The following is a 15457-nucleotide window of genomic DNA, read 5'->3' as shown; positions in this document are numbered from 1 at the left end:
GGCCTTCATGATAGCGGCGTATGAACTCCAATTATGATCAACCACAACACCACTGTCCCCACTCAACATCAAGAAACTAATGGAGAAACTAGTGATCAAACTTGCCCCAGCCCTCCTGGAGAGTTTTTGATCATCACTCCTCTTTCTAGTAGCCCATATAGCTCCAGTAAAGGTAAACTCGTAGCTCAAAAATCTGCCGACTTATCCTTACCCCAACACTTTAACCCATATCGGTAAGGTAGCATAAAAGAACATCCATGCTTATACATAAAGCTATACAAAAAGTCTAGAACTTAGGGTTAGCCACTCCCTATATTCCAAACACTAAAACTTTTAATCAAGAAAAACTTAGAAATAAATCGAGTTTCATCAACATATTATGGCATAGAATGGAATACATAAATCAAGAAGATTTGACAAAATCTTCGCACAAAGTTGTCATCAAGCATCTTCAATTCCAATAGAATATAAATCGGTATATCAAATAAAAATCAGATTTAAATGCATCATCCAAAAATATCATACATTAGGTTATAATCATGAAAAATCATTCATAGACCTTCATCATACTATCAACAAATAGGCATTGGATTCATTAGTCTATAAACATGACATTATTAAAATTTGGCTCACACATATGTGACTTAAATCATAAGGAAATCACCATTCCTTGCAAGCAATCATGTGTGAACAATCTAATTGAGTAAAAATGCATGAATGAAATATGTTTTTAGCATGATAAATCTCAATCAAAAACTAAATTTCAGATTTAAACAATGTTTTAAAACAAATTTTATATGAAGAGAAAATATCAAGTATAATGGTTGAAGATCTACTCATCTTATGTGAAGCAATTAAGGTTTCTATAAGTGACCTCAAATCAATGCTTCAATAATGTTGATATATGTTTTCCTAATTCAGAATCACTTTAATGGAGTCGTATGATTAAGGTAATGATGAAATCAACATCAATATATTGCATAAACTCGGATTTGGGAAACATAGATTTTTTACAGAATGACCTACCTTCAGTAAATCAGCGATATATCTCTGTTCAGAATTCCGTTTGGGTTGATTCAAGTTGGATTACGAAAATAAGAGATGAGACTACGTTTTATTGTGAAATAGGATTTTCCCAATTCAGCTTAAAAAATGATCAAAATTGGATGACAAGTTGCTGGTTCTGTATAGTCCGAATTTCCTTCTTCTCCTTCTTTCTTCTTCTTCTTCTCTTTCTCTCTATAGTCCACGAATTTTCCTCTCTCCCTCTCTCTTTCTCTCTCAAATTTATGATAAAAGGAATGATGATTGAGATTTAATTATGGAGATTTAATCCTAACAAGGAAGAAGGTGGGAAGAATCCAATTTTATCTCTAACTACATCTATTTACTTGTCCTCCAATGAAAATATTTTAAAAGGAATCTTGACTTAAGATTTTTAAATTAAAATTTTATATTAAGTAATTTAATTTTAACTAAAATTCTTTTTTTTTGTTGGGATTTTATTTTATGAAGACTTTCTTTTTCCAAGTTTGAGTTTCTAACAAATTGGAGATTGCCACCTCACCTTTCCTTATCAATCCATAATACTTCCTTAGCTAAAATCTATGACCTCCTAAGTTAGAATCGTGGAAGCCCATTCTAAGCCCTATAAATTATAAAAATAAAATATTAAATTGCTCCTCTAAAGAATAGAACCTTAGACCTCTAACAAATTGAATCAATTGTCTAAGCACTAGGCTAGGTTACTAATTATGAATTATTTTTCAAATTAAATTATATATGTTATAAATAAAACCCTAATTCTATACTTAGGCAAGAAATAAACTCAAAATGAGGGTGTTACACTAGGACACACGACTTACCCTGCATGCATGTGCACACCTCCAGCTAGTCCAAGTTCTTACACTTCAGTTTGCCCTAATCCTACATTAGATAAAAAAACCAAATTACCCTTAGTCCAAAATCAATGTATTACACTGACACAAGTTAAAAGCATCCACCCAAATTTCAAAAGTAAAGCCTTATTATGCATAGCAGCTTTTTGAAGACCCAGACCCCCATCAATCATAGGAGTACAGATTTTGTCCCAACTTATAAGATGAGTCTTCTTGAAATTCCCATAATTATCTATCCAGAAGTCAGAGCAAATTGAGTCCAAGCTTTTACAAACATTGCATGGGAAAAGAAAGCAGGACATAAGGTAAGAGGGTATGGTAGCAAGCATAGATTGAATCAACACTCTTTGGCGAGCATAAGAGAGCATGTTACCTTTCCAGGAGGAAAGTCAAGATATAACCTTTTTAATGATGAAATGAAAATCCTTGGATTTGGATCTAGAGGGGAACAGTTTAGAACTGAAAATGGTGCAATTTGCAGACATTTCTTTGATTCCTACTAGAGCACAAAATTTTCTTGTCGGACTGAAGGACGTTATTCCTGAAGAAAATCTCACTTTTGTCAAAATTACAAATATCTTGTCCACACAGATCAAAGAAGAAGAAGTTGTATAAGGTTATTGGGGGTGATTGAAGGAAGTGATGATAATATCCTAGTTGGGTGCAAGAATAAAGATGCAGTTACAACCATCTTTGTAGGCGCATTAGATGAATTGGAGTCATGTAACGCACAATATTGATCCGCCAAGAGATTAAACCGAATGCCCGGTGAGCCGTGGATTGTTGATGTTGATCCGCACATAAGTGTTCTGCAGCAACAAGCAATGACGTTCGTATGTAACGGATCCCGCTGAATTGGGCACTAAGGAGGTTTCTTGTAATGTAGCAGCATGGAAGACTCAGATTTGACACCAGCTGTCCTGTGGATGTTCACAAAATATCAGATTGCATTTTGAATGTCTTTGAATCCTCCTCATACAGGAGAATGGAGGCAAGTTCCAAGCTGCGCTGGTTCGGAATCATAGCGCAAAGAGAAGACTTGTACTTCCTCTTGCAATGAACACCAGATCTGCACTTTACCGGAATAGAAGCTAGAAGCGGCCTTTTCACCTCAAGACAAAGACGACAACGGAAATGGAATTGCACACCAGCCTGCATACCTTGAATCTGTATTGCCTTACTTGAAACTCCTATCTTGTTTGCAAAGGTGGAAGGCCAGATCAAGCTACAAGAGAGAGTTCCTGGGGAATATCCTGAACCCATATCTCCATATATCTACATTTCCAATCGTTTGAATCACGCCTTCTTTCTAGGATGAGAGCCCAAGGTAACAATGTGTTTTCGGAAGAAATAATCGGCGGCTGCTCAATCTCATCCTCAAGAAGAAAATCCTCATCTGGAGGAGGATCTGGTAATGGCGGAACACAAGGGACATCAGTTGGCGGAGGTAGAGGAAGTGTTCTCATGGTTCATGATGTCACAACTTTTCGAAAAGAGGACTACTGTAAGAGGATGATCACACACAAATGCAGAAAAAAGAAGGGGACGAGCCAATGGTCCATTATTTTGTAATATTTTTCTACTCCCTCAACCCCCAAATTTTTATCTTATGAAGTAACTGCACAGTGCTGTACTGCATCATGCGACGGCAACAGAGGCCATGTGCACCGTGTGGGGGCCGCTGCGCCACATGATGCAGTACAACACCGTGCAATTACATGAGAGGATAATGATTCCCCAACCCCCCAATTATCCATTCGATATAACATACACACGGAGGGAGATCAAACTCCATAGGTGGTTCTGAATGTTTATGAAGACATAGGATGAATAGCTAGCTTTACACCCATACCCTCAGAGCTAGGGCAAAACTAAGATGTATCCCTTCACAAACGAGAGAGAGAGAGAGAATCTGTTCAGGGTAGGTATTTGATTATTGTCCATGGGACTACTCAGTGTGCTCCCTCCCAATACTCAGTATATTATATCATTTTTTTTTATTACATCAGGTGCATGTATGCATTTTGTTGGAATCATTTATAATTGACGAGTTGAACGTCTCTAACATAGTTTCAGGTAGGTGCCTTGATCTTCCGATAAAAAACAGATCACAGCATCCATCCTTCACGTTCTGATCCTGCCTTTTACTTGCCTAGCATGTACTTTGATGCTTTACCAATACTGAATTTATCACAAGGTGTGCTTACAATATCAGTCTTCACTACAGCGCACATGTACAATAAGCACAATGCTTTAAGGCATGATAGAGCTACCTGACAAGCTGGGCACACAGTTCCCTCCCCTCCAAATGGGCTCTTAAAATGGACAACTCCTTGCTCAAACCCTACTACCCTGGTGAAAAGCAGTACAATATCTGGAGAATGTTTATATACTTGATTGAAAAACTTGTGGGGGCAGAAAAAGGAATGAAAGAGAAAAAGAGGAATCTCAACTTACAGACATCCTTTGCAATGCCCCGCATGACATTTAGAGATTTGGCGGCTTTCATTCTCTTTATATACAAACAGCCGTTAACTATCACTCAAAACTAAAAGTAAATGAAGAACCAAAATAAGGGAAAGAAAAGGGAGGGGGGTGGGGGGATACAAAAGGATTTTGTAAGGATATGAAAGGCTATGAACAACTGAGTGGGTTCATCGGTCGAACCCATAAGAGATCATCCTTGGACCTTGATGATCTTTGATATACACTGGGGAGCATCCATGTGCCGTAATTTACAGTGTGCTAGCACTACAATCTCTCAAGTATCAGAGAAGCGACCAAAGAGAAGCAGCGAAGTGTTCACTTGGTGCCTCTCAGGCAAAATTTGCTCCATCCTCGAAACAGGCCTCACAATTTGCTCCTTTTCAGAGAAAGGAAAGGCAAGAGAGAGTGCAAGAGATCCTGCACTCTCACAATTATCATCATTATCCTTATTTTTCATCAGTGATTCTAGACGCTTGTCATTGTTATTTGCCTCACTGATCGTCTGGCCAAAAAGAGCCAGTCTTCCCTGTTTTGGTCCTAAAGCGAGCTCAAGATTAGGGGCTTCCGACTCAAGCCCATCCCTTTCACCTGATGATCGAACCATCCATGGTACAGAGGTACTCCCAAATCTGTGGTCCCTCACAGGACCAAAATCCATGGGAAAGAAATGCCTTTCAGTAGCTCTCAAGTTCTCAGAGATCATCACATTCTCATAGGCTCCATCATATCTCTGCTCCTTGACAGGGAATCCAGGAAGCCCCTTAGAACTACTACAAACTAATTCTTCGCTGAAACACTGCTTCATCTTCTTATTTTCACTTTCTCCATCAACTAATATACTCACCATCTCTTCTTTCCATGGAATTGCTTGGTTACTTTCACTTTCTCCATCAACTAATCTACACTCCATCTTTTCTTTCCATGGAACTGTTCTACTTCTGGCAGTTGAAGTTTCACCAGAAGCTGGTGAGACCATCTGTGCAATGTCTGGGTGCAGACATTTCCTGTTGAAATCCCAACTGCTGCATTCTTTCTCCACTCGGTCAGTCACTGCGATTTCCACACAAGCAGTTCCCAAGTCCACCATTCTCTCATCCTTCACTTTATTCAGAACTCTCACTTGATCTCTGCTACGGTCATTTATTCTTTCCTGGATATTTTCATTACTCATGTTGTTCACACCAACACCTAGAGCATGAGAAGTATCAATGGGAAGTGTTTTCGACATGGACAGAGTATCCTGTCCATCAATTGAACTATCCCACTGTGCAAGGCCCGTAGACACCATTTTACCTTTAACGAAGGAACCATTCTGTCTATTCACGTGTACAGTTGGTCGAAGCCCTACCTCCGGTTTGCTTTCTAGATCTATTTGTTCTACCTACAGACAAAACAAGTACACATTAAAAAATATTATACAGGCTATTAGGTGAATTTATTTCATAGTACACCCACATTTGCCTGCAACAAAGAGCATGGCTTCCAAAAAATAATAATTAAATAAATAAATAAACGAGTGCCACATTATTATGACTATTCCAACCAAGATATTCTACATCAGAAAAACATTAACCAATAAGTTGAAGCATATGGATGACATTTCCTAAGCAGTAAGAAGCTCTGACTTGTCCATAAAGAAGGCAAATTTAATTCAACTTTATGTAATGGCCCCTGGCATGAAGCACCAGATGTTTGCATGCAGAAGTGAAGTTCTTTGCATTTTCCGCTTTTCACATTTAGAAAAACATAAATCATAAATCTATTTGTCTGTCATGTAAATGGATAGTTGAAAATCAGAATTCAATTTGTGTCCCTGTGTGTTTAGGGGAATCCGTATTCGAAAAAATGGTTTCCGGAAACTATCCGAATAACAGATGTGGATGCAGATATGTATAGTGTTATATTCGATTCGAATTTGATCCAAATAGCATGATATGTAAATTTGATTCATTTTACATCCCTATTTACAATAGCATGATACTGTGTAAAAAAAGATACACAAGTTTTGCCCTTATTTTTTTGCAACAGCTACTACCTTATTATTTTTTGCCACCTTATTTCTTTTGGCATCGAGTAGGGAAGGCTGAAGACAACCTCAAGCATAGGATTTTGAGACAACATTACAAAAATAGAGCTGTAGACTTACCGTCTTAATCAAATTTTTATAACATTATATGAAAACTACAACTTGTTCCTTCCTCAATGGATTTGATAATTCATTATGATTACTCAGATGCATGAGTAATTTTTGGTGATAAAAATACTTGTGGTACAAACAAGGGCAAAGGTTCTTCTTTTTGTAAAGCAGAGGTTCAATCTCCAAGTTAATGTTTACTAGTATATATTAGACCGAGATCACCTTCCAATATGCAAGCAAGTTATTGTAAGCAAAATATGAATACAGTTTCCTTGACAACCATAGCAGAAAGAAGATTTGGCATAAATAACATATAAAAGGTTAAGGAGATCATAAAATAGCGAGAATGCTCCAGAGGCAAAGCCACAGGCTCTGAGGAAAGGTTGTAATCAAACACTCAAGGAACTAAAAATAACTTATGGGAGATGGGTTCTTCATGCCACCATGGCAGCAGGGCGAACGGTATCATCCACATGGGGCCCGCATGGTAAGGGGAGGAGAAAGGAAATTAGTAAGAAAAACATATGCAAGGGTGTATGGTACATTGGCTCCATGGGAAACTTTTTCCATAACTTATAAAGCTGATCTCTCCCAATGAATTGTCGCTGGAATTTAGTCATTGGTTCATCCAGCTGCATAGTCTTTTTCACCTTAAAACAGCAACTAGAACTGAGCCTCTACCTTTATCAGTTCATATACACCATCAACTAATGTTGGTTGCAGGTTCAACTTATCTTTTACTATTTATGCAGAAATTAGCATGGTCTCCCAAACAAAGCAACAAATGAGACTATAGAACTGCATGACTCAAATACACATCTGCAAGTTCTATGCAAGGAAACAAGGACTAGGAGCTGACAGATTTGTAGTAGAGGTTTGATGTATTTAGTGAATAATAAGCTCAGTTGTACAGTGTTTAAAATAAAAAAAAGTAGTTTTACAATTGCCAATCAATTAACACATTAAAAGAGCCTCAAGTTGCCGCACAATATAGGGACCATCTGTAGGATGATAGATTGTCCAAGTCCCAGAAACACTGTCAGAATACAAAATGATGACTCCGATCTTGAAATGTAGGTATCACCTTTAGTGTTCAATTCAAACTCTGGTGTCTATTAGACATGCAGGAATTTGTCCTGCCTACCTTCTAGTTATGGTTAGGAGGGGAAGAACATAAGCATTTAATTTTGAATAATATCACTTTCCAAGTCAATTATTAAATAAAGGAAAATTTTTTGCTCCAAATGCATCAAAAGAATCATTAACAAAAATATCAAACAAATATAATAGAGCAAAATTATGTTATTCATAATATAAAAAATGTGTGATGCTTCATTGAAGTGGGAGCACTCTAGAGAAAGAATTCTTATGGTTTGATAAGCCATTCAATCATCTATGGTGTTTGGGAGCATTACAGTAAATTAGTTATTTCCATCACTTTCTTTTGGGTTTATTTTTGGAAGATAAAAAACTCATCCTTCTAGCATGCTTTTGGAGTTGTTTTGTAGCATATTAACTACCCAATGAGACCGAAACATTGCAACTCTAAGCTATATTTGGAAAGATATGACCAACTTTCTAAACGAGTATCAATCAGTGATGGGAATTCTATTTTAGAAAGTCTAAATAGATTGTGAGTCCTATTTTGGGTTTAATTTTAAATTAGTAGTTCTATTTATTTAGGAAAAGGGTCAAGCATTTAAGAAAGGTTCCTAAATGCAATTTTAACCATGTTAGAAAGTCTTCTACAAAGTCAATCATGGGCAGGGAACAAGGGGTCTGGTAATTGTAATAACATATTTTGCATGGAAAGGTTTAGTTTTTTATTATGGTTACAGGAATGGTTCTCCCCCAAGTGGTTTGTGGTTAAAACTTAGTTCCATTCATGGTGATCATGTGAGACTCACCTCTAATTTGAACCTTTTGAACTTTTATGATTTCGGGTTTTGGTTCAGTGTCCATGCTTGCCTCTATGTTGTGGGCGGCATCGGTGGTGGATTCGGATCAATCCGTTGACTCGCCTATGGAGGATTCCGGGGAGCCAACACATTAGCCATCGTTGAATCCGAAGAACTTGTCGGGTCCAAGCACATAAGCTTCATATGTCAAACATGCTAGATTGAGCATATGCAGAACCTCACAATCTCATAGGCCGGATTTAGGTAAGAACTTATTTTTACATATAGGACTCTTGTTTTAATAGTGCAATAGGGGCTGAAATGTAATTTTTCTCTTGTGGGACCCACATCCCCTGTGATCCAGGGCTGCCTGTGTGCCAACATGCCTGGGGCCTCAATTATGTCATGTTATGTCTAACCCGTAACTTAAACATGGGACTTTAAGGCTGCAAAGTATGGTTTAATCAGTTTACACAAATTAATTCTAAAAACTGATTTTCATATGGCTGAACCAAACAGCCTTTAGTTGTCCCCTCATATATATGATGTCCTTAGCTTTTGAGGTTCATTTCCAACCTAAGGCAATTTTGTTTTCTGCTCCAAGGAATAAAAGAAGATAAAGAAGAGAAAGAGGAGAAAGGGAGAAAGAATCTAGGGCTTGTGAATCTTTGGCAATTGAAGTTTAGGGAGCTTGGGAGAGGATCATTGGTGGATGCTACTACCTTCTACACAACAAACACAAGGTAGGTGGGCCTTCCAAATTCTGGAATTTCCTTTTCCTCTCTTCTCCTTTGATTTCCATTTGAGCTTATGGCTCAATCAACCCAACCTTCTCATAGTTAGATAGATTGACCTTTACGGCCCTAAACCCTAACTCAATTGGATTAATCCAACACAATTGGGTAGTACCTCCAACCCCTTGTGCCCATTTTCCCTCTTTCTATGATGATCTACCATGTTCATAGGGGTTTCAAGAATCTTTTCATTATCTTCTATGATTGCAACCCATGGATTGATCATACATGCAATTGGGTAAAAATGACCCCATGGCAGTACCCTAGGGTTTCCCGAAGTTAATTTAGGGGATTAGGTTCCATGCATGGCAAAATCCATGTGCTAAACCTAAAAAATCAGCCACTGTTTCACCCACCGTATTCAGGCCTATGACCCCTACGGCCGACTGGATTCAGGGTAGTTATGAATCTGGTTGACCCCCTGCTGTCCCAGCTTGGATCCTAGATGTTTGGGCTTATTTCTAGGTTTATGTAGTGTCTAATTTATGATGTTTGCTACCTGTTAGGACTGTAATTTCCTGTTGGGTGAGATTGTAGTGGAGTTGTATCATCTTCGGACTTGTACAGTCATCCAACTCCAGGTAAGAGATTTTTGGACATATTTTGAGAGCGTTTCTTTACTTAATTTGTTGTTTATGCTAGCTGCCATTGACATGCATCAATATAGAAATATTAGACATGTAGTTTGCAGCTTTCTTTTGCATTAGATGAATGCATGATTATAGGTTTTAATTTCATACTGCATTCGCATAATTTTTACTGTGATCTATAATGATGTGTATGACAAATGATGCTAAAACTGCTTACTATACTATCTACTGCTTCATATGTCATCCATATTAGAAATGCATATGGTTAGGCTGTCATAAACCCAAGGCTACGACCCTTGCCAACAAGGGTGAGGTGTTGGATAACCCGTTGTAGGTCTGAAGGGTAATTCTGGAATGCCATTCACTCTCCCAGGTTTGAAGAGTACTACCAGAATGGGAACAAACAGTAGGGTTAGCATTAAGGGTCCGCCGGGGTCTGATGTGTACATTCCGGAACTGGCGGGTCTTCATCGTAGTAGAGTGGTATTCTCGGGTGACCCTGTGCGTTTCCGGGACTGAGAAATCATACCTACTACAGTAGCACTTAAACCTCGTGAGACCTAGATCTGTTGCTAGTTGCATGCTTAGTTTAGGACATGCATCATGGACTATTTGCATCTACTTGTATGTTTTCCCTTGTTGGGCTCAGTGGATCCCTCTTTTTCAAATGGTATGGCTGGTTCTGAGAAACCAGATGTTGGACCTGATGTTGCTTTAGACTTTCACACCGATGAGGGTCGTGTGGTGCAGGAGTTTGAAGTACATGATGTGTCTTGCGTATGCGATGCGTGCGCGTTCCTGTGATCTGGCCTAACGGAGCAGGCTATTCTCTTTTGTATTTATACATTATTTTTGTATAGTAGAGCTTATGGTAGCTGTTATATTTCTGACTTGTATTACTTTTGTGAAAACTGTATAGATGTAATACAAGTTTCAATCTATATAAAATATCAAGTTTATCACCCAGATCTCCTTATTTATTGTTGTTATCATTATTAATTATTCTCTTCCGTTGCGTTTGATTTATTGTGTTATGATAAACTGTGAATGGGAGTACTGTACTTGTGATTCTAGAGGTTGATTGGGTGTCAGATGACATCCAGTCACACCACGCCCTTATTAACCGGGCTGGGGTGTGACAGATCAAGCTTAAATAAAAACAGTGTACCCAATGCACAAGGCTCCCGCCAGTGCAGGGTCTGGGGAGGGTCATAATGTACGCATCCTTACCCCTGCTTTCGCAAAGAGGCTGTTTCAAGACTCAAACCCATGACCACTTGGTCACAATGGAGCAACCTTTATCGTTGCACCAAGGCCCACCCTTTGGTGATCAAGCTTAAATCTTTTTGTTTTTTCTTTTCTCTTTATTATTCTATTTGACCCCGTTATCCACAGATATTGTAAATCTACTAGCATCATTCATCCTCCGTCCTCCAACTGCAAGACCAAGCATGCAAAGCAAACAAATTGACGTTATTTATGCTGAATTGCACTAGATATTCTACACAACAGCATGAGGTACAGTACAAACAGTTTATTATGATAAATAAACTCCAGGGCAAAGATGTTAGCTTGTTCTATCATATCTCCACACATGGGTAAGACAGAAATTAAACCATTTGTTGCAAAAACACTTGAAAAGAAAATTGACTATCTTATAGCACAAGAAATGAACATTTACCAGTAGGAAGCCACTGCTGTTCAGTTCTGTGCATTGGACATCAGTTCGAACCCTTGACAAGGGAGAGGTGTTGAGACCACTATCGTGCTCATCAAAATGTGAGTTAAAATCCAGAGATTCCTGATCAGGAGAAGATACTTTTGCTTCGCAGTTCAAATCCAATCCTCCAGAAAATAAAAATTCTGATGAGACAGTAGATTTGGCTGCTTGCTGTGCACCAGATGATCCATTGAATGAAGATAAATCTTCATCCATTTTACCAGATGAACAATTTATTTGAGACACAGGCATCACATGATCTGATGAATCTTGATCCAAGTGAATAACATCTGCACTGACTTGAGAAAGCTTCTCTTCATAGTCAGGTACGCGTTCCAGGTTATTAACCCTCTTTCCCCTAAAAACGCCCCAAAAGAAAAATAGCATGTTCCAACCTGCAAAGAACAGATAGATCAAGTTTTTTAGTAAAGACAAAACCTAATCATATATGATGAGATACTACATAGGAGAGAGAGAGAGCTCAATAAAATGTCAATGTTTTATAAAAATGCTATGCAAGGACAAACATGCATGGAGAAACTGTATATGGTTCAACATGAGTTTAGGTTTCTGATGCTAATGCCTTACGCTGTGATTTCTCAGGTAGCTGGAATGAAGGGAAAACCAGTAGTTCAATGCTATCAAAGTTTCCTTTGAGAGCTAAATCATTCTTAATCATATTATTTAACAAGCTCCTGTAGCTCCTTTCATAGCTGTATCAGGAGACAAAATCAAAATTCACAGAACTGCATCAGCATGGAAGATACAAGTCTAGCTTTAAGAAAAAGATGATATACAAACGAACCATTCAAAGTAGAGTACATCCAAAACCAACCTCTCAAGATCTTTGGCAAAGAAGTAAAGAGCAATGTTATCTTCCGTGGCAGGGTGTTCCTGAAATTGTACTGGCCATGCACTTAGACGAGGTACCTCCTCCATCTGGACTTTAGAAGGAAACCTGTTCACTACTTCAAGAACTTTGGGTGATGCTCGAGTTGACAAGTGTGCTTGAATCCCATCACAGAGTTCAGGAAGCATCCCACTCCTCTGCACCTCAAAACCACCTCTGCAGGAAAGTGACAGAAGCACACAATCAGATTTATAAATATGCAAAGCACATAGAAGGATGAATACCACATATTTGACAAAAATAATGTAATATGTCAGTAAGAAAGTATCATACTGCCATATGTAATCATGCTCTGGAATAGCTGAAAACTGTGATTGAGCAGTCCCTGCAGAAGCTAGAATATGGGACTCTCTCATGAAGGGCTTCATTTTAATCCCATTCAAAGTGGCAGCAGCATCCAGTTCTGCTGCTTTGTAGATGCGTAACGATTCCATTGGGGGTGCAACATGCTGCTTCACATCAATACTAGTGGTTTTAATTGAGTCATTAGCAGGGCTCCCAATAATCTCCCACCCATCATTGGTCCCTTCGCCAGAGTTCAAATTCCTCACGCAGCTTGAAGGAGTAGAAAACTGGTCCTTAGGAACTGCTTCGCAGTTCACATCAGTATTTGACAAGGATAACTCATCAGATTGATCCCCCAATGTGTTCCTTTTGTATAGTCCAGGTTTTTTCAGTACAGCAGCTTCAACTGCCTCCTTCAGTTTAGTACTTTTACCCATCACCTCCCATGAACTTCTTGTAGAAGAAGCTTTAACAACAGAGTCCCGAGGACCGCCAATGGGGCAACAGTGTGCTGCATGGCTTATTTCTTTACATTTGTTACAACGAATTTTTTGACCTCCAACTGGCCTTGAGTGACTGATGGGAGGCTCCCTAGTTCTTCCTTCCTGGTTTGTAGACTCCCCAGATTGAGGTAAGCCATCTTGCATTGCATCAGGTTTGCTGCCAGATTTATGACCATTCCAGGTAGAACTTGAAATAGGTTCCTCCTTGGGGACAGCTTGTCTTGGCTTTAGTTCAACAGAAGTACCCTTTCCATTAGAAGATGGAGCTCCAAGCACACTGGTGGAAATTGAGGTCAGCCTCTTGCCTTCACCAAATCCAGCTGACCAAGAAAAAAAAAATCATCACAGTGAAAAAGAGCACAAGGTATAAAAAATAAATTAACAAAATATAAGAATAGCTATTTGCAGTTAAATATAAGAGAAAGAAATAGGTCTACCCATAGAATTTGGAGACTCTGGTCGTCTTTTTCCAAGAAGACTTGTTGGCTTCATAGAAGCCTCCAATTTTCCATCAGGTTGAACAGCTTTCAGATCACGGTAATTGGCGGCAAAGGAATGTGATGGCATAGTTTCAACATGAAATGTAGTCTTTTGATCATCCTTTGTATTAGACACACTGGAAAGAGCAGTCGGTAAACTGACAAGTGGGCGATCCAATTTAAAAGAACTCTTCCTTTCAACTAAATTCCGCTCTTTTGCTTGTTTTATTCCTTTCAGATCCTCAGTTCGGTTGAAATTCGAAGGAAGCATTTTAACTTTTGCTTCAGTTGCATTTGAACGGCCAGTTAGTGTAGTCTTGAAGGACATAGATTTGCTTATTGTTTTGACAATTCCCTGCTTTTTTGAGTCATTCACAGAAACCTCTTTGGCCAGTTTTTTCTTTGGAGAGACATCGTCCTGCATCGATTTTACTTTTGATTTTGAACTTGAAGTGCTGAATGAATTTGACTTCAACAGAGTTCCTGTAGAAACCCACAGATTTACAGACTTTTTGAGTACAAAAAAAGAGTGCATGCTGTTTCCAACTAGGAATGTATTGGAAATGAATTGCTTCTTTGAATTCTGTCTCATGAAGACTTCTATAAATAAAGCTTACCACGAGGAGACTGAAGTCGCGATTGTATCCTTGATAAGTTATGACCCGAAATTGTAGGAGAGTCTGCAGTATCTTGAAAATTATTGGCAGTGTGGTTCCCAGAGAAAGGGATTGGCTGGGATGGCTTAACTTTTCCCTTATCCAGGTTCTTGAATGAACTCTCTCGAGACAGTGAAGCTTTTCTTCCTGGGCTGGATGCTGTCGGTGATCCAATGCTTGTTTCATGAACCTGCCTTTTTACAACTGAAGCAACTTCAATACTGTCTGATTGACGCTTAGCAGGGAGAACGTGACTGGGACCAACTTTGGTTCCTTCAGCATCTGAATCTTTGGCATCCAACTTTGCTTCTTTAACATCCGCTTTTTGAAGAAGCTTAGAACTAACTATACCTGCACCTCCAGATTTATCTATTGCATTCAAACATGATGCTTTGGAGGTACCAGACACTGTTTCCAATTTATCTTGCTTTTGTGTTTCAGTTGCCTCCTTGAGCTTGCATTCTTCACACAGCCAATCACCTTCTGGAACTTTATCCAACATTATTCGCATACAATAACTGTTTTACAGAAATAACAATGTCAAATATCCTAAAAGATAGGAATATGCATGTACTCAGCAGATCTATAAATCCATCATGTATGCCATTACAAGTCAAAGGTTCTATAAAGCTTACGTGTGTTCAGCTCCATCACTGCACCTACTACAAAAAGCAAGCATTTCCTCACGACCAGCATCCCCACAGATATCACAAACTTTTACCTGCACCAGATCATACAAAGATAATCAGCACACGTATTTATTCAACCAATACATCTGAAGCGAAAGAAGGCACATATTCTATTAATGAGGATGCACTCCCAAATAAGTGATGAACTGATGACTGAATTTCCACTGAGTACATGTCTTCTGTTGGGAGGAACACTTTACTGGTAAGATGAGATTCTTTGATGTTAAACAAATGCTGCCCATTTCCCTTTTTGGAGTTGCAGATAGACACGAGTAAAGCTACTTTGTTTGCATACATAACAAACCTCAGCTAACAAGGTTATCAACAGTGTAAGTCAAACTCATTGACTCTATTTGTTTTACATTCATAGTTGTCATGGCGTGGCCATATCGACAGCATGGTGGCACCATG

General features: G+C 38.7%; 1 protein-coding gene across 1 annotated transcript in view; it reads right to left on the bottom strand.

Annotated features, from left to right (window-relative positions):
- Positions 1-4271: 4271 nt before the first annotated feature.
- LOC122663985 overlaps positions 4272-15457 on the bottom strand; it is a 53481-nt gene continuing 42295 nt past the window's right edge. Inside the window, exons 4-11 of the mRNA XM_043859654.1 lie at positions 14993-15078; positions 14319-14875; positions 13660-14184; positions 12708-13542; positions 12360-12590; positions 12113-12237; positions 11486-11919; positions 4272-5766 (exon numbers count right to left, since the gene is read on the bottom strand). Of these exons, the coding sequence (XP_043715589.1) occupies positions 4660-5766; positions 11486-11919; positions 12113-12237; positions 12360-12590; positions 12708-13542; positions 13660-14184; positions 14319-14875; positions 14993-15078 (3900 nt within the window). The 3' untranslated portion in view covers positions 4272-4659. The remainder of the gene's footprint in view (positions 5767-11485; positions 11920-12112; positions 12238-12359; positions 12591-12707; positions 13543-13659; positions 14185-14318; positions 14876-14992; positions 15079-15457) is intronic.

Source organism: Telopea speciosissima, chromosome 6, assembly GCF_018873765.1.
Source record: "Telopea speciosissima isolate NSW1024214 ecotype Mountain lineage chromosome 6, Tspe_v1, whole genome shotgun sequence".
Classification (NCBI taxonomy): Eukaryota; Viridiplantae; Streptophyta; class Magnoliopsida; order Proteales; family Proteaceae; genus Telopea; species Telopea speciosissima.
The sequence above is the reverse complement of the archived record's forward strand: the minus strand, read 5'-3'. Positions and strand labels throughout refer to the sequence as shown.